The sequence below is a fragment of the Equus asinus genome, chromosome 21 (genome assembly GCF_041296235.1).
Source record: "Equus asinus isolate D_3611 breed Donkey chromosome 21, EquAss-T2T_v2, whole genome shotgun sequence".
NCBI lineage: Eukaryota > Metazoa > Chordata > Mammalia > Perissodactyla > Equidae > Equus > Equus asinus.
Window position 1 is genome coordinate 47,610,243 of NC_091810.1, and position 27,151 is coordinate 47,637,393.

General features: G+C 42.4%; 1 protein-coding gene across 3 annotated transcripts in view; it reads right to left on the reverse strand.

Annotated features, from left to right (window-relative positions):
* LOC106830746 (RAD54 like 2) overlaps window positions 1-27,151 on the reverse strand; it is a 159,053-nt gene that overhangs the window by 48,043 nt on the left and 83,859 nt on the right. For all 3 annotated transcript variants that reach the window (XM_070493518.1, XM_014840549.3, XM_070493519.1), the window contains exons 3-15: window positions 12,819-13,020; window positions 11,725-11,864; window positions 11,155-11,271; window positions 10,601-10,827; window positions 9,388-9,570; window positions 9,113-9,246; window positions 7,742-7,938; window positions 6,336-6,678; window positions 5,435-5,612; window positions 3,962-4,213; window positions 3,621-3,739; window positions 2,349-2,467; window positions 476-575 (exon numbers count right to left, since the gene is read on the reverse strand). In XM_070493518.1, coding sequence (XP_070349619.1) covers window positions 476-575; window positions 2,349-2,467; window positions 3,621-3,739; window positions 3,962-4,213; window positions 5,435-5,612; window positions 6,336-6,678; window positions 7,742-7,938; window positions 9,113-9,246; window positions 9,388-9,570; window positions 10,601-10,827; window positions 11,155-11,271; window positions 11,725-11,864; window positions 12,819-13,020 — 2,311 coding nt within the window. The remainder of the gene's footprint in view (window positions 1-475; window positions 576-2,348; window positions 2,468-3,620; window positions 3,740-3,961; window positions 4,214-5,434; window positions 5,613-6,335; window positions 6,679-7,741; window positions 7,939-9,112; window positions 9,247-9,387; window positions 9,571-10,600; window positions 10,828-11,154; window positions 11,272-11,724; window positions 11,865-12,818; window positions 13,021-27,151) is intronic.

Here is a 27,151-nt window from a genome sequence, read left to right on the forward strand (position 1 = left end):
GTGATGTCACTTGGTGAGGGCAAAACGTCTGCATAGATGTTTCTGGTGTGCTTAGTTTAATAGCTTAGGAGAATGACCGGTTCATACCCAAAGGCATTCTGAAGGCAGAAAGCAGCACAGCCTTCAAGCTGCTTGGCATGAGATAAATAATGCCATTAGCCTTTTACAGTTAGATTGCACTTTCTAATTTTTAAGGCACTTTTACACTCATCACACTGTTTAAGCCTCAGAACACTCCTGAGAGAAAAGTTAATTATGACCAATGTTAATGAAGGTCTCAGAGAACTTCATGACACTATCACAATTGCCCTTCTAACACAGCTTCCTTTTGGGGTCCTCTCTCTGACCTCAAAAATAAGTCACAAACCTGAGCAGATGTCTTCTGACAGAACTTGAATGAGCCTTTGGGGACCTGCTCATGTGGCCAATTGCCCTGAACACAGCCCTCTGACCTCCCCTCTCAAGATCCACTCACCTTGTGGAGAGAAGGAACAGCCAGGTGGTGAGGTTGCTGGGATCATTGAACTGATTAATGAGCCGTTCCCTCTCAAAGGCAGGGGTGCTACCATCTAGCCCTAGGACAGAAGGAAAACCACAAGAAATGGACAGGGGTAGACAGATGAGGGCAGGGGTACACAGCAAAATCACTGGGCAAGTGTGTTTTGAAAACAAAACAAACACACATACACTACGGTGCTCAGATTCCACCCCCTGAACATTCCATGGGTCTACCATGAGACCCAGGTATCTATAACTTAAAAATACTCCCAAGGTGATTCTCATGCGCAACAAGGATTATAACTATGTTTCTCCCTCTAGTATCTTGGGCTAATTCTAAGGCCAAGCTTCCTAGACTTGAGAGTGTACTCAGAATCACCCTAAATATGGAAGCTTGGTAACCAGAACTGCCCTCAGTCCTGTGAATCCTGGTGAGTGCAGAAGGACTAAGGGTTTCATGTTTTGATATTGATGATGTTCCTCCACCAGCAATCTGCATTGTTAACATGCTCCTAAAGCTAAGAACTTGCCATAAGGAGACATAAAAGGAATAGATCTGGAGCACTGAGATGGAACACATGAATGAAAAGAAGGACGCTCAAAAGTAGGAGAAAAAGTAACCTTTTTTAAGTTAAGAAGAAGCATGAATAAGAGAGGAGGGGCTATATTTACCACCTCAGGTAAAACAGAGAAAAGGGAAAACTAAGGGCATGAAACACCACATGGAGAACTGAATTACTACTGATGTAGGAAGCATTAGTTTAATTACCTGGTATTAGAGGCCCTCTCAATCAGCACCCCAACCTACCTTTCCAACCTGAGTTCCCACAATTCTGAGCACAGCTCAGCACTGACTCATTGGGCAAGCCTCCAGTCAACACAAGGCTCAAGGTCAGACCCTGTGCTGGAGGTCTCCTCACCACTGCCTGAATCTCCATTTCTCTAAATCCTTCCTTTAGGCCAGTGCTTCTTAATAAGTGTGATTTTCCCACCCTCTCATCCAATGGGAGACATTTGGCAAAGTCTGGAGACATTCTTGGTAGTTATAATGGGTGGATGCTACTGCCATCCAGTGAGTAGAGACCAGGGATGCTGCTAAATACCCTACAATGCACAGCACCGCCCCTACAACAAAGAATTATTGGATCCAAATGTCAATGTCTGGTAAGTGCCTGAGGTCAATATTTCTCAACTTTTTTTCATTCCACTCCCTTAAGGAGCCTTTTTACTACATTCTTTTTTTCCAATCACCATGCCCCCCGTGAAATTTTAATGCCACAGACATACTGTATATGTTTATTTACTGTATGCAATTTGCACTTTATACGTTTTAAAAGTTAAGATATTTTTTGTCCCCTCAAGAACCAATTTTCACCCCTTTAGGCTTGTGTTCACTCTGCTCCTTCCACCTATAATGATCTTTGGGCAACACCAGCTCTGTATGTTCAAATTCTCCCCATCTTTGCAAATCTAGTCCAAGTTCTACCTCCTCCAGGAAGCCTTCTCCAACCAGCCTCACCACAATGATTCTGTCCTCCTTAGAACCCCAGTTAGGGTGCTTGAGCAGTGCTACTTTGTATTTGTCCTCAAGTTTTCACATCTCAGATGAAGACAAGGCCTATGCCTTCTACTTCTCTGCACTCCCCTTATCTCACCTAAGCTCCCCAGCCCCTAGTACGGTGCCTGACACACAGCAGCTCGCTCTCAGTACCTCCCTGTTCCTTGGCTAATCATAGATATTCCTAAGCATTTGATGGAGAAGGGAGTAGGAGAAGAGAAAAAAGAGTAGAAAAGGAAACCCTTAAGCAGACCTTGTCAAGGCTCCAGGAACAAAGCAGCAATGAACTCACGGAAGTAGCTGACATTTCGAACCCACTTCTGTACTCCTTGCCCCTCAGCACCAGGTAGACAGGGTACTTCTCGTTTCCCTAGGAACTCCTCGATGAGAGCCAAGGTGGAAAGGCTCTGGCTGAAAGGGACAACATTTGATTCAGAAGACTCCCAGACCCAAGGGAATCTTTTTCTCCACCATGACCACAATCACACAGCCTTCTGACAGTGGGAGTTCTCACAACCTACTCCCCGTAAGAGATAATCCCATGAAGAACCACCAAGGATTTTCTCTCTAGCTCATAATGGGAGCAGAGTCAGCCACACTTATTACCACCACCTCACTAAAAATTTCTCTATCCTATTACTTCCTTAATTGAAAAATTCTAGGGTTTAGCTCAGTGCATAGTAACAAATAGCATCAGCATTAAAAACCAACACTGCATGAATATACATTAGATCTAACTATAGGCCACAGGCAACATTATGGGTCTTACTAGGAAGACAGAACTACTTGGCTGCTTCCAAGTTATGCAGAGAGCCAGCCTCCTCAGAAGTGATCCATTAGGCTCTCCCCAAGTTAGAATCACTATTGTCCTCTCAAAGTGTGTCACACATGGAAACCCTCAATCTGAGGCGCCTAAGCCAGACTCCTGCAACTTAGCTATCACTAGAGCATAAGCTAGTCAGAAAAAGGAGAAGAAATCTACTTTATGTCTTCTTCTCTGAGGAGTCAGGACTTGAGGGGACTCAAAACTCTAGCCAGACTGAGAACGTGACTCTGGAACAAAGCACATTACTTATTTGGCCTTACATACAAAACTCAAAAAAAAAAAAAAGGCTGGGGAGGTATAGAAGCAGATTAGCAAATGTTTTCTGTAAAGGGCCAGATAGTAAATATTTTTAGGCTTTGCAGATCACATACAGTCTCTGTTGTATATTCTTTTCTTTTTTTCTTTTTAAACACTTTAAAAACATAAAAACTAGTTCTCAGGCTATAAAAAAAAATAGGCCACAGGTCAGATTTGGCGTGGGCCACAATTTGAAGGATTACACTATGATCTCCAATGTTAGCCTAGAGTTTTGAATTGTTCTCTGCAGAGAAATCAGATTGGGCAAAGAAAGAAATTCCAAGAAAGAAACGAAATGCAAGGTTTTCACAAGAAACCCTGGGTTGCAGAGGCATGGAGAGGAAAAAGGGGCTGGTGTGACCCCAGACAGTCTCCCTCTACGGGGGCTGTGTTACTCTTTACCAAAGACACACAGCATCACTTGGGAATTTCTCTTCCTACCTGAACACAAGGATCTTGTCTCCAAGCTTCACACTTTCCTCAATCAGGTGGAAAAGCAGCACCATCTTGGGAGAGTTCTCTAAGACTCCAGTCTGGTAATTAGTCAAAAGGTCCTTGGCCTGCAAGAGAGAAATGAGGCAGCTTGGAGCAGGTCCACGGCCAGATCACTAGAAATAAAATTCTTTCCCTCCAAGGCAGCAGCTCACGAGCAACCTTTATACTTCCCTGCAGAGACCTTGGCAATAGTGCACTGTGTACCCCCTCACCCTCTCCCCATGTAGGTTTTGCACCATCCATTCTCAGTACTGGTTTATGGCCACAGAAGGAACTGCTTGACTCACCCATTCATATGTGACAATGTTGTTGCCTCGCTCCTGGAAAGGGTTGAAGCCGACCCCTTGCAAGAACTTGCTGTTGGTTGCCTCTCCCATTGAGGAGGCCAAGGCGCTGTCTTCTCCCTTGCCTTTTGTTCCCTGTGATGGGCAGCGGGCACTAGTTCCTGCTGAGCCAAGCTCTTCCACGTCTAGGTCCTGCTCATTGGCTAGGCTCTCCTTCTGAAGGGCTTCATACAGCACATCGGGGTGATTCCAAATCTGACGTTCAAGTGAAAGGAGAGGTGGCATAGGGCAGAGAACAATCTAAAGGTGTCCCAGGGAGTCTGGAGACATGTACCTGCTCAAATATGCAGCCCCCACAGCACACACTGTCACACCAGAAATTAAAGTCTCCCAACTCCCTCATAGCCAAAGAGCCTGCACATTCGTTTTCACTAACTAACTCTGATCACCATGACACATGAATGGGAGAGTCCATACCAGAAGGCATGCCAATATGTTTGGTATATTATCAAAAACACCGTGTCCCAAGCCTTGCATTCCTATTCAAATAAGAATACAGTCAACTACTTTATGAAACTATGAAACAAAACCAATCTCTCCCTATGGACAAATGTATCTGACTTATAGACGATCAACCACAAGTCATTTCAGGGACTATTCCTGGTAGGAGTTGAGAATTCCCAGGGAGGGAAGTGGGCAGGTAGGAAGGGTATGCTGGCACTGCAGCATCCTCACAGACCATGTCTGCTTTGGCTTCCTGGCCCTGGTCTAGGACTATGGCTACAAAAGAAATATTTTGAAACCCCACCGGTCCCCAGACACACACCTTCAGCTGACTTATAAAGCAGTGGTCAATTGGGAATAATACCTAATGGGTCAGCTGACAGATGTCAAAGAAACAGGTCCCTCATGAGGCAACAGGGAGCACTTCGCCAGATCAAAGACAAGTCAGGGTTCATCAACCTGTTCACAAGTCTTAGTGCTAAAGATACCTGGGCCTTGCTATCCACAAACCATCTCAAGTATTATCAGGACGAAAGAGCTCTCAATCTAAGTATAGAATCAAATAGAAGGTACCCTAATAACTTGTCTAAGCTATATATTTCTTGAATCTTGATTATGCTAGCAGTCAAAAGCTCTGCCCCACAATGTTCTCCCTCACCTCCTTTTTCCAAGTGAAAAAACTGGTGAGAAAGAAAGCGATTTCTCAAGTTTGGTATAACAAGTTGTGCAGCTGAGTTGCACAACTGCAAGAGACACCACTTACATTACAGTCTCTGAGTGGCACCCCCAGGAATTGTGCAGTACACAAGCAGCACATTTCTCTTTGGCGCCCCCAATCCTCCAATGCAGTGAATCAAGGTGGCCCCTCTCACTTTATTCTCCCTTTATCAAGGACTCCCAGCAGGAGTAATTCCCTTGGGACCATGTGCATCCTTACTCTGTACCTCAGTATTCCCTAAGACTTCAACACACCTTGCAGCACACACAGAAAGCCTTGAGGGGGTTCAGCCCCAGCCAGCCACTGCTACCACAGTCCCGGAAGCGGTCCATAAACTGTGTGTACAAATCTCGCTGGATCTTGGAGAGCCGCACCAGGATCACATTTTCTTCCTTGGCAGGGAGATGAATCTTCAGCACAGTGTGGCCTCTCCTACAAAGGTAAAGATCAGAACTGACATGGCAGTGTGGCCAGGAGGTGTCAGTGCAGGATAAAAACAGAACCCTGCACTTCTGCCACACTTCCCTCTCGAGGATCTCAACATTCACAGCAGCCTTGCAAAAATAAGGATTGGTTCACCAACAATCCAGAAGAAACTCATTTTAAGGATGAAAACTAAAGCAAAGAGGCAGCGTGACGTGTCTCAGGTCACTGACTGGGTGAGAGAAACCAGGGGAACTCCAGGTTCTTACCCTGATCTAGGGCTTCTTCTTTAATCTTTCTCCCATATGCCACGTTAACAAGGGAAAACGAGGGGAATGCTTTAGATTAGCCTAAGCTACATCTATTGAAATGCTGAAACTGGCAAGGCCATATCCCCTAGAACCACCACTTCTATTCTTTCACCCAAGTCAACAGAATGCTAGCTCTCTCTTGCTTCTCTCAACAAGGCAGGTATCCCTAGCAACTGCAAAGATTAACTTCTGAGAGAAGCATTTCTAGGCCAAACTTTCACAGGATTAAAACAGTAGTTACCCATCAACCGCTAGTTATTCAGGAAAAGCGATTCAGGAAAAGCAAAATTTTACTATTGCCCCACTAGGAAGGGGCCCTCTCACTGTTAAGAACATTCTCCTTCAGGATAACCTTGGCATGCTGTTGTTACACCACGGGATCTCTAAGGATTCAGAAAGCAGAGCCCTGAGGATGGCTCACCTCTGCACAAAACCCTCCAGGAGGCTGTGCAGGACATGGCTCCGGTACCGCATGAGACGGACATCCTGAGGTGTGCTGTCAATACACTGCCCATTCAGGATGGGGCGTTCAAACATGTTGCTGAACTCCTGCCGGGTGCCGAGGAAGTCTGGGCGCACAAAGTCCACCATACACCAGTACTCAATAAGGTTGTTCTGCAGGGGGTACCCGGTCAGCACCACCCGACGGCGAGAGCGAATGTTCTTCAGGGCCTGCGAGGTGCTGGCCTGGCAGTTTTTGATGCGGTGTCCCTCGTCACAGATCACCACATCAGGGCCAGGGCGGCATAAGGCCTTCTCAAACTCTAGGGAGGGAAGAGGATCCGGAGTCAGAGGGTGAGAGGGCCTGCTCTTAGTCAACAATATGAGAAGTAGGGGTGCACCCTGGAGGAGACAGAAGAAATGAAGGAAGCAGGAAAGCAAGAGTCAGCCCCCATTGGTGAAAGGGAGCCAGCCATCCAAGCTCCTGCACATTTGGTATGAGACATTAACTTGGCCTGTTGACTCTTGCAGTAAATATCCCTTTTCTCCCTTTCCTTTCTCTATTTTTTTTTCCTTTAGGCTAAGAGCAAAACTGACTTGCATTCTTAGGGCTTACACTAACTGGGCAGCAGAAAGCATGACCTTACAGAGTACCAGCCTAGGATTAAAAATGAGTCTAGATGAAACTGATAGGAATAATCCAGACACTTTAGTCGGCTCTCACCATTGGCAGCATTGTGGTGCCACCTGAGGGCCAGCTGGTGTGAGCTAGCTAAAAGACAAGATCTTCTTGGAGTTACTCGCCAGTCATTGCTAAATGGCAAATTCATCCCAACTCTACCACAGAAACAAACCTAGAACAAACAATCTCATAGATGAAGAGACCTATAAAACGAAACAGCTTGTGAACTCTAAAAAAACGTTTCTTGCCCAAATAGGCAAAGACCCCTTAGAAGAGCAAGTAGAACTAGAACTATGAGATGAATGGCTTTCACTCAAAAAAAAACCTGGGATAAATTCTTTTTTTATAAATTCACAAATAATATTATTACTACTCTGTATATTAATGATTTAAATATTTTATAAATACTTTCCAAATGCTATCTCAGAATATCTCTAGGAAGTGGTAAAAGAAGCTGTTACTCTCCCAAGTGTTTTGTGAGAGAAACAGGGCCAGACAGGCAGGGTAGTCTTCCCTGAGCCAGTCTGTGGCCTGGCCTAATCAGAATTCCACTGCCTGCAGAGAAAGCACCCCACTTATCTTGGGGATCAAGATTTCTGTTTCATAACAACACAACTCACATCAATAATGCTTCACTTTTGACTAGGTGCTATTTTTTTTTTCCTGAAACACGCCTAAGAGTACTCCCGGGATAGGTTGCCCACCTCTCCGAAACTCCTGTTGTCTATCTTCCTCATCCAGATCAATGATGACCGGGTGAGAACGTTTCTTGGTTTTCTTCGGTCTACCTGTGGCAAAGGATTTCTTCAGGGTGAGGAGTCTGTACATTTCATACCCCATCAGCAGCACCCCACCCTCTGACACCCAATCAGCCATCACTTTAGCACGAGCTGCCATTGTCCTGCAAGAGTGAACAGAGAGAAAATATTATTACTTCCACTGCTCCCCAGGAAGAATTTCTCACAATCAAAGCTGCGTTGATGTATATTCAGAACTTCTTATTGCCAAATACTTCATGTGGCAGCAGCACAGGGCTAGTCAGCTGCCCAAGAACTCTCCCAGTATCCTAAAGATACAATTGCTCTAAGGATGAACTGGGTCGCTGATGAGGGTTAAACAGCAAAAAACAGAAATTCAATGGCACAAGGCAAACAAAAGCGACAACCTCCTTGGATGTACACACATGACTACAATTCTACATTTGAGGGAGAATTTCAAGTCATTCCTATAATAAATACAAGGTAGTAAAAGCAAAGGCAACATTCTGCATTTCACCTGCCCAAGCTGCAGTAAATAAAGAGCCAAAGATAAGCAGTGAAGGAGTTAGAGTAGCAGAGACCAGATTGACATTCAGCACAGTCCCTCTACGCCTCAACAACTGAGCCCTGGCTGTCTTTCATTAACTGCATGAGGACTAACAGTCCTGAAATCTAGGAAAGAAGAGCAGGTGATCAACCACCTTTGGGGCCACTCACACTCTCCTCATTTTGATGTGTGTGACCAATCATCACAAAAGGCAGCCTTTGAAGAAAAGAAAGTCTACCTTCTCAATTATCCATTGAGGTTAGATTTTTGGAAATCAGGTTGAACTTATGGAATGGAAAAGAAGTTTATTTAAATCCAAAACAAACAAAGGTTTGCACCTTTCAAAGCTTGGAAGTTGTACCATTAAAGGTCAACTGTAGATTGGTGCTTAAAAGAAGAGACTGATGATTAGGTTTCTAAGAAAAGAGAAATGTAAAAGGTGAAAAGTTAGAAAATGGAAACTTTCACTTTATCACGTTGAATTTTATTACTATATACATGGGAAAATGTGACCATGCACACATATATTTCAGAGTATAAAAGCTGCTTCAAGCAGAACACAAGAAATTTCGCAAGCTACTTAACTTTGACTTTACTGAGAAGCTAGGTTGAGAAAAAAATGAGTAGCAAGAAGAAAGAGAGGGACACATCAAGAAACCAAAAGGAATTTTGGAGGACAGGGCACATATCCAAACAAACTGCCATGACATCAGGATCCCGGGAAGAAGTCTAAAAGGAAAGGGGCAGAGAGGAGGGGGCAAGCCACCTACTTGTGCTCATCATTCAAGATGTGAACTTTAAAGAACCGAGGCTGAACTTCTTCAGGCTTGTTGTCAGCTGGAAGGGCTTCAGGAGCTGGCAGCCACATGTTGAACTCTGCCAGCCAATTCTGAAGAGTATTAACCTGTCAGAAGGCCAAGTCCAAAAAAGAGAGTTTTAAAGAACAAGCTGAGAGCTGAGCTCATCAAGTTTTTCAGTGCCCAGTAAGGCATTAACCCAGAGCTCTTCAGAGGGGTGACTAAGTGGTGCCTTCCCAAACTCTTACCGGCACAATGGCAAGGACAGTTTTGGCTGGTGTGTGGCGGAAGAGGACATCGATGAAGGAGATCACTTGCAAAGTTTTCCCCAGACCCATGCTGTGGGCCAGGATACAGCCAAAGCCACTACTGGTCTTAAACCTCTCCAGGGACTCAACCAGGTTATCATACAGAAACCGGATCCCACCAATCTGACAAGGGACAAACACAGACAAATGTCAGAGGGACTGGCAAAGACCAGGGCTCTAGTTTTACTCACTTTGGAACTAGTAGGAATTAAGTAAATAAGCAGACATTATACTAGACAGCTGATGTGGACAGCTATAGAAGTTTCCCTGTACCCTTACTAGTCTATTGGCTGGTGATAATCTTCTTGGAGAAAACACAGAAAAGCAGTCACCTGGTACAACGGCCTATCTGAAACAAGAATCTGTAGTACCAAATTCCTAACAGGGTCTTCTATTCAGCCTTGGGCTGGCTGCCTTTGGCTGCTCATCTTGAGGTAGCCCATTCCATGAGGAGCAATTCTTATTGTCAGAGTTCTTATATTGAGTCAACCTCTGTGTTCATGAAATTTTCACTTACTGGTTCTGGTTCCAGGCTCTGGGTCAACACCAACTACTCTGTTCCCTCCTATCAGAAGTCCCTCAGACTTCTGACTCTCACAAGTCTTCTGGAGCCACAACTTCCTAATCAAAGCACTGCTCTCCAGAGAGCATCTCAGTCAATCTTGCATATTTCACAGAAGGAGGATCAAGATTATTAAGCAAAGGGGCTGGCCCCGTGGCCAAGTGGTTAAGTTCACGCGCTCTGCTGCAGGCAGCCCAGGGTTTTGTCAGTTCAGATCTTGGGCACAGATATGGCACTGCTCATCAAGCCATGCTGAGGCAGCATCCCACATGCCACAACTAGGACCCACAACTAAAAATATACAACTATGTGCCGGGGGGCTTTGGGGAGAAAAAGGAAAAATAAAATCTTAAAAAAAAAAAAAAAGATTATTAAGCCAAGAGATCCAGTGCCTTCTACATGATAGGGCAAATCTGAGGCTTGACCCTTCTCATTCACTAGGAATCCTAAAGCAACAACTGCTAGAAGGCAGGATCAGGCCTTTCCAATAGCTACTTGTGGTACCAAACAAGTACTTCACAGGCTGCAAAGTAACAACTACCAGCAGGTGATGTCCGCTGAAAAGGACAGGAGAGTCAAGATTTGCAGTACCTGGTGAGGTTTCACTGCCCGTGCCAACTGTGGGGCCAGGAAGACATTCTCCTCCTCCGGAGGGTGGTTCAGGTTGACAAGGACCCGCCCCAGGGCATCACGCTGGTTTAAGACATCATTCACATGGGTGCCACCCTTCTCCTCTTCCTCATCCTCCTCACTGACGGACTCACTGCTGTCCACAATGTGCAGAGTGTCCTCCTCTCCAGAGCTCAGTTCAATCACCTCTGAGGCAACCAACAAAATAAAACAAAACAAAACCCAGGGAGCAAAGATAATTTACTGTCCATTGTTAAAGCAAAAGAGCATGGAAACAAAGTTAGAACTTATCATCAGTTAGGAAAAATTTGATTTTTATTATTTCTCTCTTCCAACTTCAAGCTAAGACAAGGGAAAAACTTACATTTACCAAGGAGACTCAGGGAAATTTGTCATAGTCAGACCCCAAACTGAATGAGGAAGAACTGAACTCTTTTCTATTCAAAGGTATAGCCAATCTCTCAGGGTGAACATTGGGTCAAGAGGAAGCAGAGGCACCTCTGGCTCAATCTTACCATCTCGACTGCTTTTTTCATCTTCACTGCCACTGCTACTGTCCAAACAAATGACTTCTTGGGCCAAGACCCGAGGAGGCAGTTGGGGACCATCATTTGCTCTTAAGACAATTTCCTCTAGGAAAAGAAAGATGGAAGGGAATGTCAAAACCATATTTAGCTCAAACATATTTCCAAAATTGATTCACCACCCCTCCTCCTTTCTTGCTCTCAGGGGGACTGTCCCCTGAGGAGAGAAGTAGAGGACATCTCAGAAACCTCAGCCCTCATTCCAAATTTACTTCCTGGTATCCACCTGACCACTAGAAAAGGTCCTAATCCTTTAGCATATTAAGATTCAAAGTTACAGGGGGAAAAAACCTAAATAAGATCAATTTCAGGCGTATATTTTTATCCCTCTTAACTTTTTAAATGAGACCCTTCTGATTGTGTGCTCCCAAGAAGCTGAATGACACAAAAGGATTCCTGAGAGACCATGATCTTATTCCAGATCTGTCCTTGACCACTGTACATGCCAAGGGCCTCTTCTCCCTGTTCTTCAGGGCCCTTCCTGCCACCTCTACTACCTACCAGGAAGGAATTCCAGGGGAACAGTGGGAATGGGGGCTGCGTAATCCTTCCTCTGCTGCTCCAGGCGTTTCCTTCTTTCCAACTCTTCCTGTTGTGCTGCTTTGGTAACTGGCTCCAATTGATCCTCCCGTAGTAGCTTTCTAAACATTAAAATAAGAGAGAACACTTCGATTCACTTGAGATTTGGACAATGTAATGTCAGGCTAAATAGGGAAATCATCAGTACTGAGCTCAGAGAGCTGAGGTGAGAAAAGGAGAAGCCACATCACTCACACTACACCCATGCAATGGGCAAGGTTAAAAAAAAAAAAAAGATACTTTAAGACTCAGGTGGTTCTGGGCTAACATATTTTTCATATTATTTAACTTCCTGACAGATGCTCCTGCCTACTCATCTTTGCACATAACAGATCAAGAATAAACTAGAGTAATGTGAGATTTGTAAAGCTGAAAAGCAGTATTAAATAATAGATTTGTTACATAGGAAAGTAGGATTACGGATTCTACATCCTTATTTCCCAAACTTAAAGTAATATTTTCAAGTTGTCATTATGTTTAAAAACAAAAAAAGATGAGGGTAGAAACAGAAAAAGATATCATTTATCTTCTTTCAGCAGCAAAATTATTTGGTAGAAGGAAGGACTGTTGGGGATTTGGATAGTTAAGGAAGTTCACATCTGCTGATTTCTTAGCTCAAGGAAGAAGCTCTGCTTTGGACCACAGTCCCTGGCCAACTAAAGTTGAGTTCCAAGAAGATGAACTCCTCTTGTTTTGACATAAGGAAAAAATAAAGGAAGAAACGAGTCCAACCAGAGCATCCTATCATCCCTGGGCTGCTTCCCAGGGCCTCCATAGAGTGAGACATTCCCTAGCAGTATTTGAGTGCCATCCACATCCACCACGCATCCTCTGACACTCCCAGACCAGTGATCCTGAGCTGGATTTTCACTATTATTTGGGGCACACAGCTTATACTTTTCTCCTTTGGAAAGAAGAGTCTCCTCCTCATACTAGTCCTTCTGCTACTGACAGCCTTCAAATGAAGGTAATACCTCTATTCTCTCTCTTCTCCTCTTACCCAGAGCACAGCTCACCGTATGTTTCTCCTCATGTGGGAGGGTTTCTGAGCTCTCTTCTTTTTGGGGTCCTCAGAGGCTAGGCTCTTGCCTTGGTGGCGCCTAAGATGCTCTGAAGGCTCAGACTGAGATGAGGTAGTTGAAGTGCACCGCGGTGGCTGCTGCCCATCTTCCTCCAGCTGGGCACACTCAGTGCCACACATGTCTTCCAGGGATGGGTCTGAAAAGACAAGGGGAAAGAGGTACCAGGGACCAACCTGCACTGGGGGAAAAAATGGGTTCTGATGCCAGACACACCTGGGTCCAAATCTCAATTCAGCAATTTGCTAACTGATGATCTAAGGGAAGTTACTTACCACTCTGAACCTCAATGGACTTATCTATAAAATGATGGTAGTGATGCCCATACATCAGAGCTGTTGAGAGGACTAAATAGTGTGCATGCCTAGAACCCAGCCTGTCCCAGAGTAGGCTCACAATAAATGATAGCCATCATGCTTGCTATAATTTAGCACTATGATCAGAGTGGTGAAGCTTCTTGGCCTGAGACTGCTCAGAAAGGGACAGCTGGGTTCCAAATACAGCTCACACTCACTTGTGTGACTCCAAGCAAGTCTCATCAGCAAACAGGGAGAATACTCCTCCTTTCAGTGTCTTAAAATGTTCACTCATTCAATTCAGCAATCATTTAATGAGGGCTTACAACATGGCAAGCACTGTCCTAGATGCTTCAAGGGATATTTATAAGACTCCTTCCCTTCAAGGAGGTTGTTTTCTAGACATAATAAAGCAAAGTGTGCTAAACAGGAGGGGTAGGCCAACTGACCTAAAGAGCTTAAAAGTTTAAGATACCACTTTCAGCCAGAGGTAATTAGCTAAACCAAGAATAATTGTGTTAGGGTCACAGGAATATGAAAGAGACTATTTCGTGGGATGATCACACAAGAAACTATAGGGGAGGTAAAATGGGAGTGAGGCCTTGAAAGCTAAGCAGGATGTCTAAAGAAACTGCACTAGGGACAGGGGGAAAAAGGGAAGAAATTCCCGGCAGAGGGAATGTCATTTGTGACATCAAACACCAGCAAGGACTGGGGTTGGAGTAGGAAAGTCGATGTGCACATCCCTCTCCTAAGTCAGCTGAGCAGCATTCTGTTCACTAGATGGGCAGGCTTTGAGTCACACAGACCATAAGCCTGTCCCCAAATCCACCAAAGCCTCCCAGATACACACACTATACAACCAAAAGGTCTTTCCCAAAGGTAAGAAGAATTCAAAACTAGAACATAAATGCTATAACTCAGGTGCTCTAGTCAATGCCACTTGGCTCTCAGTCAGGAAGGACTCGGGAAGTTTGGGGGTTTTTGTTTGTTCATTTGTTTTTTTTATTGAGTTCATAAGAGTTTACAACATTGTGAAATTTCAGTTGTACATTATTACTTGTCTGTCACCATATAAGTGTTCCCCTTCACTCCCTGTGGCAGCCCCCTTCCCCTGGTAACCACTGAACTGTTCTCTTTGTCCGTGTGTTCAGCTTCCACAAATGAGTGGAATCATATGGTGTTTGTCTTTCTCTGTCTTGCTTATTTCATTTAACGTAATTCCCTCCAGGTCCATGTTGTTGCTAATGAGATGATTTTGACTTTTTTATTGGCTGAGTAGTATTCCATTGTGTATATATACCACATCATCTTTTTTTATTTTTTAAGATTTTTATTTTTCCTTTTTCTCCCCAAAGCCCCCCAGTACACAGTTGTGCATTTTTAGTTGTGGGTCCTTCTACTTGTGGCATGTGGGACACCACCACAGCGTGGCCTGATGAGTGGTGCCATGTCCGTGCCCAGGATCTGAACCGGCGAAACCCTGAGCTGCCAAAGTAGAACGCTTGAACTTAACCAGTCGGCCACAGGGCCGGCCCCTATACCACATCTTCTTTATCCTGTCATCAGTCAATGGGCACTTGGGTTGCTTCCACGTCTTGGCTATTGTGAATAATGCTGCAATGAACATACGAGTACATAAGTCATTTTGAATTGTTGATTTCAAGTTCTTGGGGAAAATACCCAGCAGTGGGATAGCTGGGTCATATGGTATTCCTATTTTTAGTTTTTTGAGAAATCTCCATACTGTCTTCCAGAGTAGCTACACCAGTTTGCGTTCCCACCAGCAGGGTATGAGGGTTCCCTTTTCTCCACAACCTCTCCGATATTTTTTATTTTTTGAGTTGGTGGTTATAGCCATTTTAACAGGCATAAGGTGACACCTTAGCATAGTTTTGATTTGCATTTCCCTGATTATTTGTGGTGCTGAACATCTTTTGATGTGCCTATTGGCCATCTGTATATCTTCTTTGGAGAAATGTCTGTTGATATCCTCTGCCTGTTTTTTGATCGGGTTGTTTTTTGTTGTTGTTATTGTGTGAGTTCTTTATATATTATAGAGATTAACCCCTTGTCAGATATATGATTTGCAAATATCAATTGGTGGGCTGTCTTTTTGTTTTGATCTTGGTTTCCTTTGCCTTGTAGAAGCTCTTTAGTCTGATGAAGTCGCATTTGTTTTTCTTTTGTTTCCCTTGTCTGAGAAGACATGGTATTCGAAAAGATCCTTTAAGATCAACGTCAAAGACTATACTATCTATATTTTCTTCTAGGAGTTTTATGGTTTCAAGTCTTTGATTCATTTTGAGTTTATTTTTGTGTATGGCGAAAGATAATGGTCTACTTTCATTCTTTTGTGTGTGGCTGTCCAGTTTTCCCAATATCATTTATTGAAGAGACTATCTTTTCTCCATTGTATGTTCTTAGCACCTTTGTCAAAGATTAGCTGTCTGGAGACGTGTGTTTTATTTCTGGGCTTTCAATTCTGCTCCATTGATCTGTGTGCCTGTTTTTGTACCAGTACCATGCTGTTTTGATTATTATATCTTTGTAGTACATCTTGAAGTCATGGATCATGATACCTCCAGCTTTGTTCTTTTTTCTCAGGATTGCTTTAGCTATTTGGGGTGTTGTGTTGCCCCATATAAATTTTAGGATTCTGTGTTCTATTTCCGTGAAGAATGTCACGGGGATTATGATTGAGACTGCACAGTTGAATCTGTAGATTGCTTTGGGTAGTATGGACATTTTAACCATGTTTATTCTTCCAATCCATGTGCATGGAATATCTTTCCATCTCTTTATGTCATCACTGATTTCTTTCAATAATGTCTTACATTTTTCATTGTATAGCTCTTTCACCTCCTTGGTTAAATTTATTCCTAGATATTTTATCTTTTTGTTGTGATTGTAAATGGGATTGTATTCTTGAGTTCTCTTTTTGTTAGTTCATTATTAGAGTATAGAAATGCAACCGATTTTTATAAGTAGACTTTGTACCCTGCAACTTTCCTGTAGGTGTTGATTATTTCCATAGTTTCCCAATGGATTCTTTAGAGTTTTCTATAATATAAAATCATGTCTGCAAACAGTGAGAGTTTCACTTCATTTCTTATTTGGATTCTTTTTATTCCTTTTTCTTGCCTAATGCTCTGGCCAAAACCTCTAGTACAATATTGAATAAGAGTGGTGAGAGTGGGCATCCTTGTCTTGTTCCTGTTCTCAGAGGGACAGCATTCAGTTTTTCCCCAATGAGTGTAGTGTTGGCTGTGGGTTTGTCATACATGGGCTTTATTATGTTGAGATGCTTTCCTTCTATACCCATTTTATTGAGAGTTTTTATCATAAATAGATGTTGGATCTTGTCAAATGCTTTCTCTCCATCTATTGAGATGATCATGTGGTTTTTATTCCTCATTTTGTCAATGGGGGGGTATCACATTGATTGATTTGCAGATGATGAACCATCCCTGTGTCCCTGGTAGAAATCCCACTCAATCATGGTGTATGATCTTTTTGATGTATTGCTGTATTCAGGTTGCCAATATTTTGTTGAGGATTTTTGCATATATGTTCATCAGTGATATTGGCCTGTAGTTTTCCTTTTTTTTTTGTTTTTAAAGATTTTATTTTTTCGTTTTTCTCCCCAAAGCCTCCCCAGTACATAGTTGCATATTCTTCGTTGTGGGTCCTTCTAGTTGTGGTATGTGGGACGCTGCCTCAGCGTGGTTTGATGAGCAGTGCCATGTCCGCGCCCAGGATTCGAACCAACGAAACACTGGGCCGCCTGCAGTGGAGCGCGCGAACTTAACCACTCGGCCACAGGGCCAGCCCCTGTAGTTCTTTTTTGTGTTGTCCTTGTCAGGCTTTGGTATCAGGGTGATGTTGGCCTCGTACAATGTGCTAGAAAGTATTCTTTCTTTCCTAATTTTCTGGAATAGTTTGAGAAGAATAGGTACTAAATTCTCTTTGAAGGTTTGGTAGAATTCTCCAGGGAAGCTGTCTAGTCCTGGACTTTTATTTTTTGGGATGTTTTTGATTACTGTTTCAATCTCTTTACTTGTGATTGGTCTGTTCAAATTATCCATTTCTTCTTGATTCAGCTTTGGGAGGTTGTAAGAGTCTAAGAATTTATCCATTTCTTCTACATGGTCCAATTTGTTGGTTAGGAAGTATAGTGTTTTTGGTGGGATTATTTTTGTTTGTTTTTAAGTAAACTTTCAAGTTTATTTGGATTTCACCAGTTTTCCACTAACATCCTTTTACTGTTACAGGATCCTATCCAGGATATTATTTTGCATTTAGTTGTCATGTCTCCTTAGTGTTCCCTAATTGTGGCAGTTTCTCAGCCTATTCTTGTCTTTCATAAGCTTGACACTTTTTTTGAAGAGTACTGGTGAGATGTTTTGTAGACTGTCCCCCAGTCTGGGTTTGTTTGATGCTTTCTAATGATTAGATTAGGGTTACGGTTTTGGGGGAAGAATACTACAGCAGTAAAGTGCCTTCTCATCACATCACATGATAGCAGCAAGACTTAGTACTGGTAATACTAAACTTAATCGCTTGCTTAAAGTGGTGTCTGCCAGATTTCTCCACTGTAAAATTACTATTGTTCCTCTTTCCATATTTTACTCATTAGAAGCAAATCACTAAGCCCAGCCCACAGTCAGGGGGAAGAGAATTAAGCTCTAGTTCCTGGAGGAAAGGGCATCAAAGAATTCCTGGATTTATATTAAAACCATGTACAAAAAATTGTTTGGTAAGGCAGGACTTTGAGGCTTTGAGGATGCACATATCCTGTTTCTTAAAAGGTTCCTCTACTAATGTTAACATTCATCAGTGGATCTTACCTGCAACAATTATTACTACGGTATTGTAATGGTGATTTTCTATTACACTCTTTGCTTTTTACATTTATTACTTGGAAGTCTTCTGTAAGGGAAATTTGTCCCTTCTCCCTCATTTATATATTCAACATTTATGTCAGTATGCATTGAAGTGTCAGTGGGGTGAGAAACACTCAATTCTGTAGGCTTTGATAAAGTGAGGCAGGGTTGCCACAGATCTCAGTGAGTGAACCAGTAAACTCATGTCCCCAAACTGAAAGAAAGACGTAAGAAAAGACCTCATCCTAGGCACGCAACCAACAAAAAATAACAAATGGGCCGTCTCACCAGTCAGTGGCCGAGTCAGGGAATCATGAATATACCAGACATTCCGTTACTTCTCACCTTCTGTGGCTTGGTGTGGCCCCCTCCTCGACCTATTATCATTCTGGTTCCTTATGATCTTTTCCATACTGATGCCAGATTCTAGAACAGCATGGAGTTGGAAACTAAGAGATAACAGAGCATAAGGGTTCAGTATGGACACTGAAGCCAGATCGCTAGGGTGTGAACACTAGCTCTGTCCCTTACTATATACCTTTCTGTTCCTCAATTATGAAAAGAGAATAACAACTGTACTATTATATGAGATAGCCTAAATAAAGTGCTAAAACAATGACTACATACAACAGCTGCTGCTTTTACTATGATTTCTGGTTTCTTATTTCTTTTCTTCCTTACAATAACAGTACAAGGTGAGTTCTGCTCCCCTCATTTTAAATACGAAAAACCAAAGCCGTAAAAAGTTAAAAAGACTTGCCTATGGGTATATAGGAAATAAATGGGGAAACAGGAGCAGACAGTTAAGAGAACAAGCTTTGTAGTCAGGCAGCCCTGGTGTGGAATCCTTGCGTTGAAGCCTCTCTGTCACTTACTAGCTCTGTGTTCATGGGTTCAACTTCTCTGAGCCATAGTTTCCACATCCGTAAAATGGGGATGTCAATAGCACTTTCATGGAAAATATTATTCTTAAACCCAGGTCTGCCTAACTCCATACTCCCAACCACTATGAACAGTCTGGGAGCACACAAAGCTCTGGGGCTTAGTCAGCCATACTGGGTAGCAGTATTTATTTGTATAGAGAACTAAGACTTCAATTATATACCCTAATCAAAGATCGGAAATAAGAAAGGAAAGGGGGAAGCCGAAATGACATGTGCAGACTGCATTTTGTTGTCAAAAAATGAGTGTTTCTTACAAACCTACACATGCACACTCCACATGAGGCTGCAGACCACAGCTTTATTCTAAACCTCTCCACATGAGATTGCCACAAACCAGCTACTGTTGACTCTCCTATCCCCTGCTTTTCGTTTAGACTAACACACATTTGAGCATCTGCTATATACCAGGCCCTGTGCTAAGGCACAATGGAACAGTCCACACAGGGAAACACGTATACAGTGTGGTGAGTGCCTAAGAGCAACAACACTTTGGGAAAGGACACCTAACCCACCCTTGCCTAGGACTGGGCATGGAGGCACTTCCTTGGGAAAGGTGAAACATGGATTTAATCTAACAAAATGGGTAGACACCAGCTAGTAAAGAAGGAACATTCTAGGCAGATATAGGAGCATAAGCAAAAGGAATAGAGACTTTAAATACGGTGGAATGATTGAGAAAATACGTGCAGTTCAATACCGGCTAAAATGAATTAAGCACAGCAGCAGCACGAGGGGCCTTCCAACCCAATAAACCAACTTGAGTGTAGACTCAAGATCCTTCCTGGATGCTGGCACAGAAGTCAACCCCTGTCCCAGGGAAGACTACTTCCAAGGCCTTTTCTTCCTAGTATTCTACATTCCACTACGTGGTGTTTGGATGGAGAGGGGAAGCTAATGTGGCCATTGTAAAAGTGGGTGGTAGAAGGGGATACATGGGTGTGAAGATGTGTGCACGCATGCACACACACTCATAGGTGAACGCCGAAGGTGATTCACTCCCCCTGCAGCAGCACTGGAAGCATCTTCCTTGGCTCTTACACTGAGAGATGATTGAAGGTTTCAGGTAGATAACCTTTGCTTTTTGGGGAGCAAAGGGGAAATGGTCAAGGGAGGCACCAGACAGGAATGCTCATGATAGGACACTACAATACCATTAACATGAGGAAGAGGTTAAAACACCCTAGTCCCCTCTCTGTTATCACTGGATCCACATAGGCCTTTTATAAAAGACCTCCCAAAGACAGTAGAGTCCAGAGTGGTAACAAGCATTGGGAATGCAATAAGAGCATGTTCCATCTGCTAGGGAAGCAAGGTGCCACTGCTCACGTGTCCAGCCAGACATGGACACAAAAGCGCAGCTTTTGTGGAGACATAAAAGAGAAGCTCCAAAGAGGAGCTCCAAGTCTGACTAGTTTCCCTCCCAGATTCATAACCCTCTTCAAACAGTCCTCTCTCATTTCCATCTGAAGCACTACAGGAGGAAAGTTCAGCAATTCTGTTTTCCTTAAGAAGAACTATCATTCCTTCAGGCCACCCATCCCTCCAAAGAGCTAATACTTCCACGGCATTGTCACATTATACTAATGTCACCTTTCTCCTAACTCACAGCCCTGAGTTCTTCCCTCCTAAAAGGGGAAGCCATCAAATTCCCCTCCTCCCAAAGAATAGGTGGCTGGACAGCAGACTCTCTAAGAGGGGATATCCATTGCCAAATGGCCACTTCCACCAACAATGCAGCTTGGCCTACACACCAACTACATTTGGGGCTGGATTAGCACACTTCAACTTGGTGTTTTGCTGGGTCCTCTGACCTGGTTCTGATAATGACCTTTGATGCTCTCCTGGCCTTAAGGTCTTTTGTTTTGCTTATATTTCCCAAGCAAATTTATTGAGTAATCACTTGGAGGAATAGTTAGAGGCAAGGGTAGAGAGCAGACAGACAGGACAAAGTCAGAGCATAGAGAGCAGGCTGTGAATGTCAGGCCAATGTCAGGCCAAGGGGTTTGAACTTGATCTGTCGGGCAGTGGGAACTGGTTGCCAACTGTTATATTTCTTTCTTCTGGTTTCTGCCTCACAGAGCAGGTTGTTCTTGAGAGAAGGAAGAACAGAACCTGATAGTCTTTCAATATCACAGACAAATTCACTACCAAACATGCCAACTTGTGAGTCTTGGCTATGAATTCCTGTCTGGCAGGGGTTGAATGTGGCCAAGTGCAGTAGCAATGTTAAAATGGTCAGACACAATATATACAATTTTCATGCACACTTAGTTCAGACACAAGTTTCCCCTTTCCTTTATATAAAAGACACAGGTCTAAACCAGCTTCTTACCACCCAGCATTCTTGGAATGAATCCTCAGCTCTGGGTTTAACAACTACTGCTTGCTTGCTAAAAAGATTTAGTTTACAGATGCACTAATATTTAAAGTTTGTTGTCAGGTTTTTACAAGTGCTCCATTGCTGCTTTATGATGCTCATTATGAAGTTTCTGGTTTACAAATAACATTTTAATATATCCCACATCTTAAACAATTCTTTTTTTTTTTTTTGAGGAAGATTAGCCCTGAGCTAATATCTGTTGCCCATCCTCCTCTTTTTGCTGAAGACAACTGGCCCTGAGCTAACATCCGTGCCCATCTTCCTCTACTTTAAACGTGGGACGCCCACCACAGCAAGGCTTTTGCCAAGCGGTGCCATGTCTGCACCTGGGATCTGAACCGATGAAGCCTGGGCCGCCGAAATGGAACGTGTGCACTTAACCACTGCACCATCGGGCTGGTCCCTTAAACTATTCTTAATAATAAAATTATTTCAAAATTTCTATAATTAATTTTTTAAGTCAAAATGTAACTTTTTACTACATGCTCTTTTGTACCTTCTGAATACTGAAACGTGAATTTATAACCTAATCCAAATAATTCATCTAACTTTCAAAGAATAGCCCTTCCCCAAATCCTAGAATATAATCCACCAAAAGCCACTGAGGAAAAAAGAGAAAAAGTTCAACAAGGAGGTAAAGAGACATGTATTCTGACAGACAACAAAGGGAAATTAGTGTCTGCATGATTTAAAAGTCAATGACTAACAAAATGAATAAAAATCACATGATCATCTCAACAGATGCAGAGAAAGCATTTACAAGATACAGCATCCATTTATGATAAAGACTCTGAATAAAACAGGTATAGAAGGAAAGTACCTCAACATAATAAAGACCATATATGACAAACCCACAGCTAATATCATTCTCAATGGAGAAAAACTGAAAGCTATCTCTCTAAGAAGAGGAACCAGACAAAGATGCCCACTTTCACCACTCTTATTTAACAGAGTATTAGAAGTCTTAGCCAGAGCAATCAGACAAGAAAAAGAAATAACAGGGAGCCAAACTGGAAAGGAAGAAGTGAAACTGTCATTATTTGCAGATGACATGATTTTACATATAGAAAATCCTAAAGAATCCACTAAAGAACTTTTAGAGATAATAAATGAGGGGCCAGCCCCATGACTGAGTGGTTAAGTTCACGTGTTCTGCTTCAGCGGCCCAGGGCTTCACTGGTTCAGATCCTGGGCACAGACATGGCACTGCTCATCAGGCCATGCTGAGGCAGCATCCCACATGCCACAACTAGAAGGACTCACAACTAAAAGTATGCAACTATGTACTGAGGGGCTTTGGGGAGAAAAAGGAAAAATAAATCTTAAAAAAAAAAAAGAAGATCTAATGAATAGGACAAGTCACAGGATACAAAATCAACATACAAAAATCAGTTGCGTTTCTATACACTAACAACGAAGTAGCAGAAAGAGAAATTTAGAATACAATCCCATTTACAACTGCAATAAAAAGAATAAAATATCTAGGAATAAACTTAACCAAAGAGGTGGGAGATCTGTACACTGAAAACTATAACACATTGTTGAAAAAATCAAAGAAGACACAAAGAAATGGAAAGATAGTCCATGCTCTTAGATTGGAAGAATTAACATAGTTAAAATGTGCGTACTCCCTAAAGCAATCTATAGATTCAATGCAATCCCTATCAAAGTTCCAACAACATTTTTCACAGAAACAGAACAAAGAATCCTAAAAGTTATACAGAACAACAAAAGACTGCAAATAGCGAAAAGAATCCTGAGAAAAAAGAACAAAGCTGAAGGTATGACACTCCCTGATTTCAAAATATACTACAAACCTGTAGTAATCAAAACAGCGTGGTGCTGGCACAAAAACAGACACAAGATCAATGGAAAAGAATTGAGAGCCCAGAAATAAACCCACACATCTATGAACAGCTAATTTTCGACAAGGAAGCCAAGAACATACAATGGAGAACGCAAAGTCTCAATAAATGGTGTTGGGAAAACTGGACAACCATATGCAAAAGAATGAAAGTAAACCATTATCTTACACCGTACACAAAAATTAACTCAAAATGGATTAAAGACTTGAATGTAAGACCTCGAACCATGAAACTTCTAAAAGAAAACATAGGCAGTACTCTTTTCGACATCAGTCTTAGCAGCATATTTTCAAGTACCATGTCTGACTGGGCAAGAGAAACAACAGAAAAAAATAAACAAATGGGACTACATCAAACTAAAAAGCTTCTGCACAGCAAAGGAAACCATCAACAGAAAGAAAAGACAACCTAACAACTGGGAGAAGATATTTGGAAACTATATATCTGATAAGAGGTTAATATCCAAAATATACAAAGAATTCATACATTTCAACAACACAAAAACTAACAACCCAATTAAGAAATGGACAAAAGATCTGAACAGAGATTTCTCCAAAGAAGATATATGGATGGGTAATAGGCACATGAAAAGATCATGTTCAACATCATTAACTATCAGGGAAATGCAAATCAAAACTACAATGAGATATCACCTCACTCCTGTCAGAATGGCTATAATTAACAAAACGGAAGCAATAAGTGTAGGAGAGGATGCAGAGAGAAGGGAATGCCATACACTGCTGGTGGGGGTGCAAACTGGTGCAGCCACTATGGAAACCAGTATGCTGATTCCTCAAAAAATTAAAAATAGGTTCAGAGGGAGGAGGCGGAGCAAAAGGGCGGGGTGAGCTGACCCAGGACTCTCCCCTCCAAAACACAACAAAGAATTGGAAACAAACTGAATTTCAGCTAATAAACCTAATGCCAGACCATCAGAGACCTACAGTACCAAAAAGACGGAGGACCGAGAGGCTGCAGCCGGCCTCGGAGGAGCTGGAACAGGGTAAGAGAGAATTTCGCTCCCTCCCCCAGAGACTGCGATCGCTGCCGCGAGTGCAGGAAGGAGCAGGGAAGGGGCCGCACGACCAGGGGATCATCCAGGACTCCCGCCGCGGGTACAGTGGAAACCCGCTGACGGGGGAAAGCTTCTGTGTGAGGGGACCCCATAAAGCCAGGGCCCTGGGAGACCAGAGAACAGAGCTGATCTGAATCCAGATAGGCGCGCAAGAAAAACAGCCCCTCCCTCCGAGCAGCAAAGCGCACTGGGCACTGCCATCTTGCCCAAAGGCGGAAAACTCAGAACATGGGGCTCTCAACCCCCATCTAGTGGCGAGAGGCTGTAAATGCAACGGAATTCTATCATCATGTGCAAAAACCGCTCCTCTACGATCCAGCAGTTTATAAAAGCTCCAGACCCAGAAGGAAAACAATAAAAACACAGAATTAAGTCCTGAGGACTTGGAAATAGGTAAACTAAGTGAAAATGAGTTCAGAGTAGCTATAATCAAAAAACTCAATGTGGTGCAGAGAAAGATAAGAGAAACAAGCTAACGAGTTCTGGAGTTACTTCACAAAAGAGATTGAAATTATAAAGAAGAATCAAACAGAATTACTAGAGATGAAAAACACAATGGACCACATAAAACAGAATACGGATTCCCTGAATGCCTGTGTAGACACCATAGAGGAGAAAATTAGCATAATCGAAGATAGACAAGCTGAAGGCTCCAGACAGAAGAAAGAGAACTAAGAATTTTAAAAAATGAGGAAAATATCCAAGAGATAGCAGATTCAATGAGGAGAAAGAATTTAAGGATCATAGGAGTTCCGGAGAACGTGGAAAAGGAAAATGGAGCAGAAAGTGTGCTTAATGAAATTATAGAAGAGAACTTCCCAAATCTAGGGATCGAGGGAGAAATGTGTGCAGAGGAAGCTTTCAGATCTCCTAGATTTGTCAATGTAAAAAGACGTACTGCAAGGCATATAGTAGTAAAAATGGCAAAAATGAAAGACAAAGAAAGAATACTCAGGGCAGCAAGAGATAAGAAAATAACCTACAAAGGAACCCCTATCAGACTTTCAGCGGATTTCTCTACAGAAACTTTACAAGCTAGGGGAGAATGGAGTGACATATTCAAAACTTTAAAAGATAAAAATCTTCAGCCAAGAATACTCTATCCAGCAACAATATCCTTCAGATATGAGGGAGAAATGAAATCTTTTCCAGACAAACAAAAGTTAAGGGAAGTTGTAACCAAAAGTCCTCCACTACAAGAAATCCTCAAGAAAGCTCTCATACCTGAAAAAAGAAAAAAGGGAGAAAGGGGTCACAAACCACAGAGTAGGGAGACAGATAGATAGAACCAGAATAGGATAGCAAATATTCAACTATAGCATTAGGATAAAGGTAAGGAAACTACCAAAGCAAAGACAATCTTATCACTCGAACTACAAACTCATAACACGAGTTGGAATAAGAGTTGAAAATAATAATTTAGGAGGGGAAGAGCAAAAGGTCTAAATCAGTATTGGTCAAGTAAGTAAGAGACCACCAGAGAACAGACCATATTATACACGAGATTCTAAATACAAACTTCAGGGTAGCCACTAAACTAAAAATCAGAACAGAGCCACAAAACATAACTAAGGAAAAATCTAATAAACCCAGCATAAGAAATTTCAGTAGTCAATGGGTAGGCTAAAGCACACAGGACGAGAAACAAAGGTAATGCAGGAAATCCAGATAACGAGCCACAGATTGACAGCATTAAGTCCACATGCATCAATAATCACCCTCAGGGCTGGCCCCGTGGCCGAGTGGTTAAGTTCGAGTGCTCCGCTGTAGGCGGCCCACTGTTTTGTTGGTTCGAATCCTGGGCGCAGACATGGCACTGCTCATCAAACCACACTGAGGCGGTGTCCCACATGCCACAACTAGAAGGACCCACAACGAAGAATATACAACCATGTATGGGGGGCTTCGGGGAGAAAAAGGAAAAAAATTAAATCTTTAAAAAATAATAATAATAATCACCCTCAATGTAAATGGATTGAACTCTCCAATAAAAAGACACAGAGTGGCAAAATGAATTAAAGAACAAGATCCAACAATTTGTTGCCTCCAGGAAACACACCTCAGGCCCAAGGACAAACATAGGCTCAGAGCGAAGGGGTGGAGGACAATACTTCAAGCTAATAGCAAGCAAAGGAAAGCAGGTGTTGCAATTCTTATATAAGACAAAACGGATTTCAAAATAAGGCAGGTAAAGAGAGACACAGAGGGACACTATATAATGATCAAAGGGACACTTCATCAAGAAGAAATAACGCTTATAAATATCTATGCACCCAACATAGGAGCACCAAAGTTCATAAACCAACTGTTAACAGACCTAAAGGAAGATGTTAAAAACAACACAATAATAGTAGGGGACCTCAACACCCCACTAACATCAATGGACAGATCATCCAGACAGAAAATCAACAAGGAAATAGTGGAGCTAAATGAAAAACTAAAACAATTAGACTTAATAGACATATACAGATCACTTCATCCTAAAACAGCAGAATACATATTCTTCTCAAGTGCACATGGAGCATTCTCAAAGATAGACCATATGTTGGGAAACAAGGCAAGCCTCTAAAAATTTTAAAAAATTGAAATAATAACAAACATCTTCTCCGATCATAATGCTATAAGGCGAGAAATTAATTACAAGAAAAAAGCTGAGAAAGGCACAAGGATGGGGAGACTAAAGAATATGGTACTGAACAAGCAATGGATCATTGAAGAAATTAAAGAAGCAATCAAAAAATACCTGGAAACAAATGAAAATGATAACAGGCCATACCAACTCATATGGGATACAGCAAAAGCTGTATTAAGAGGAAAATTCATC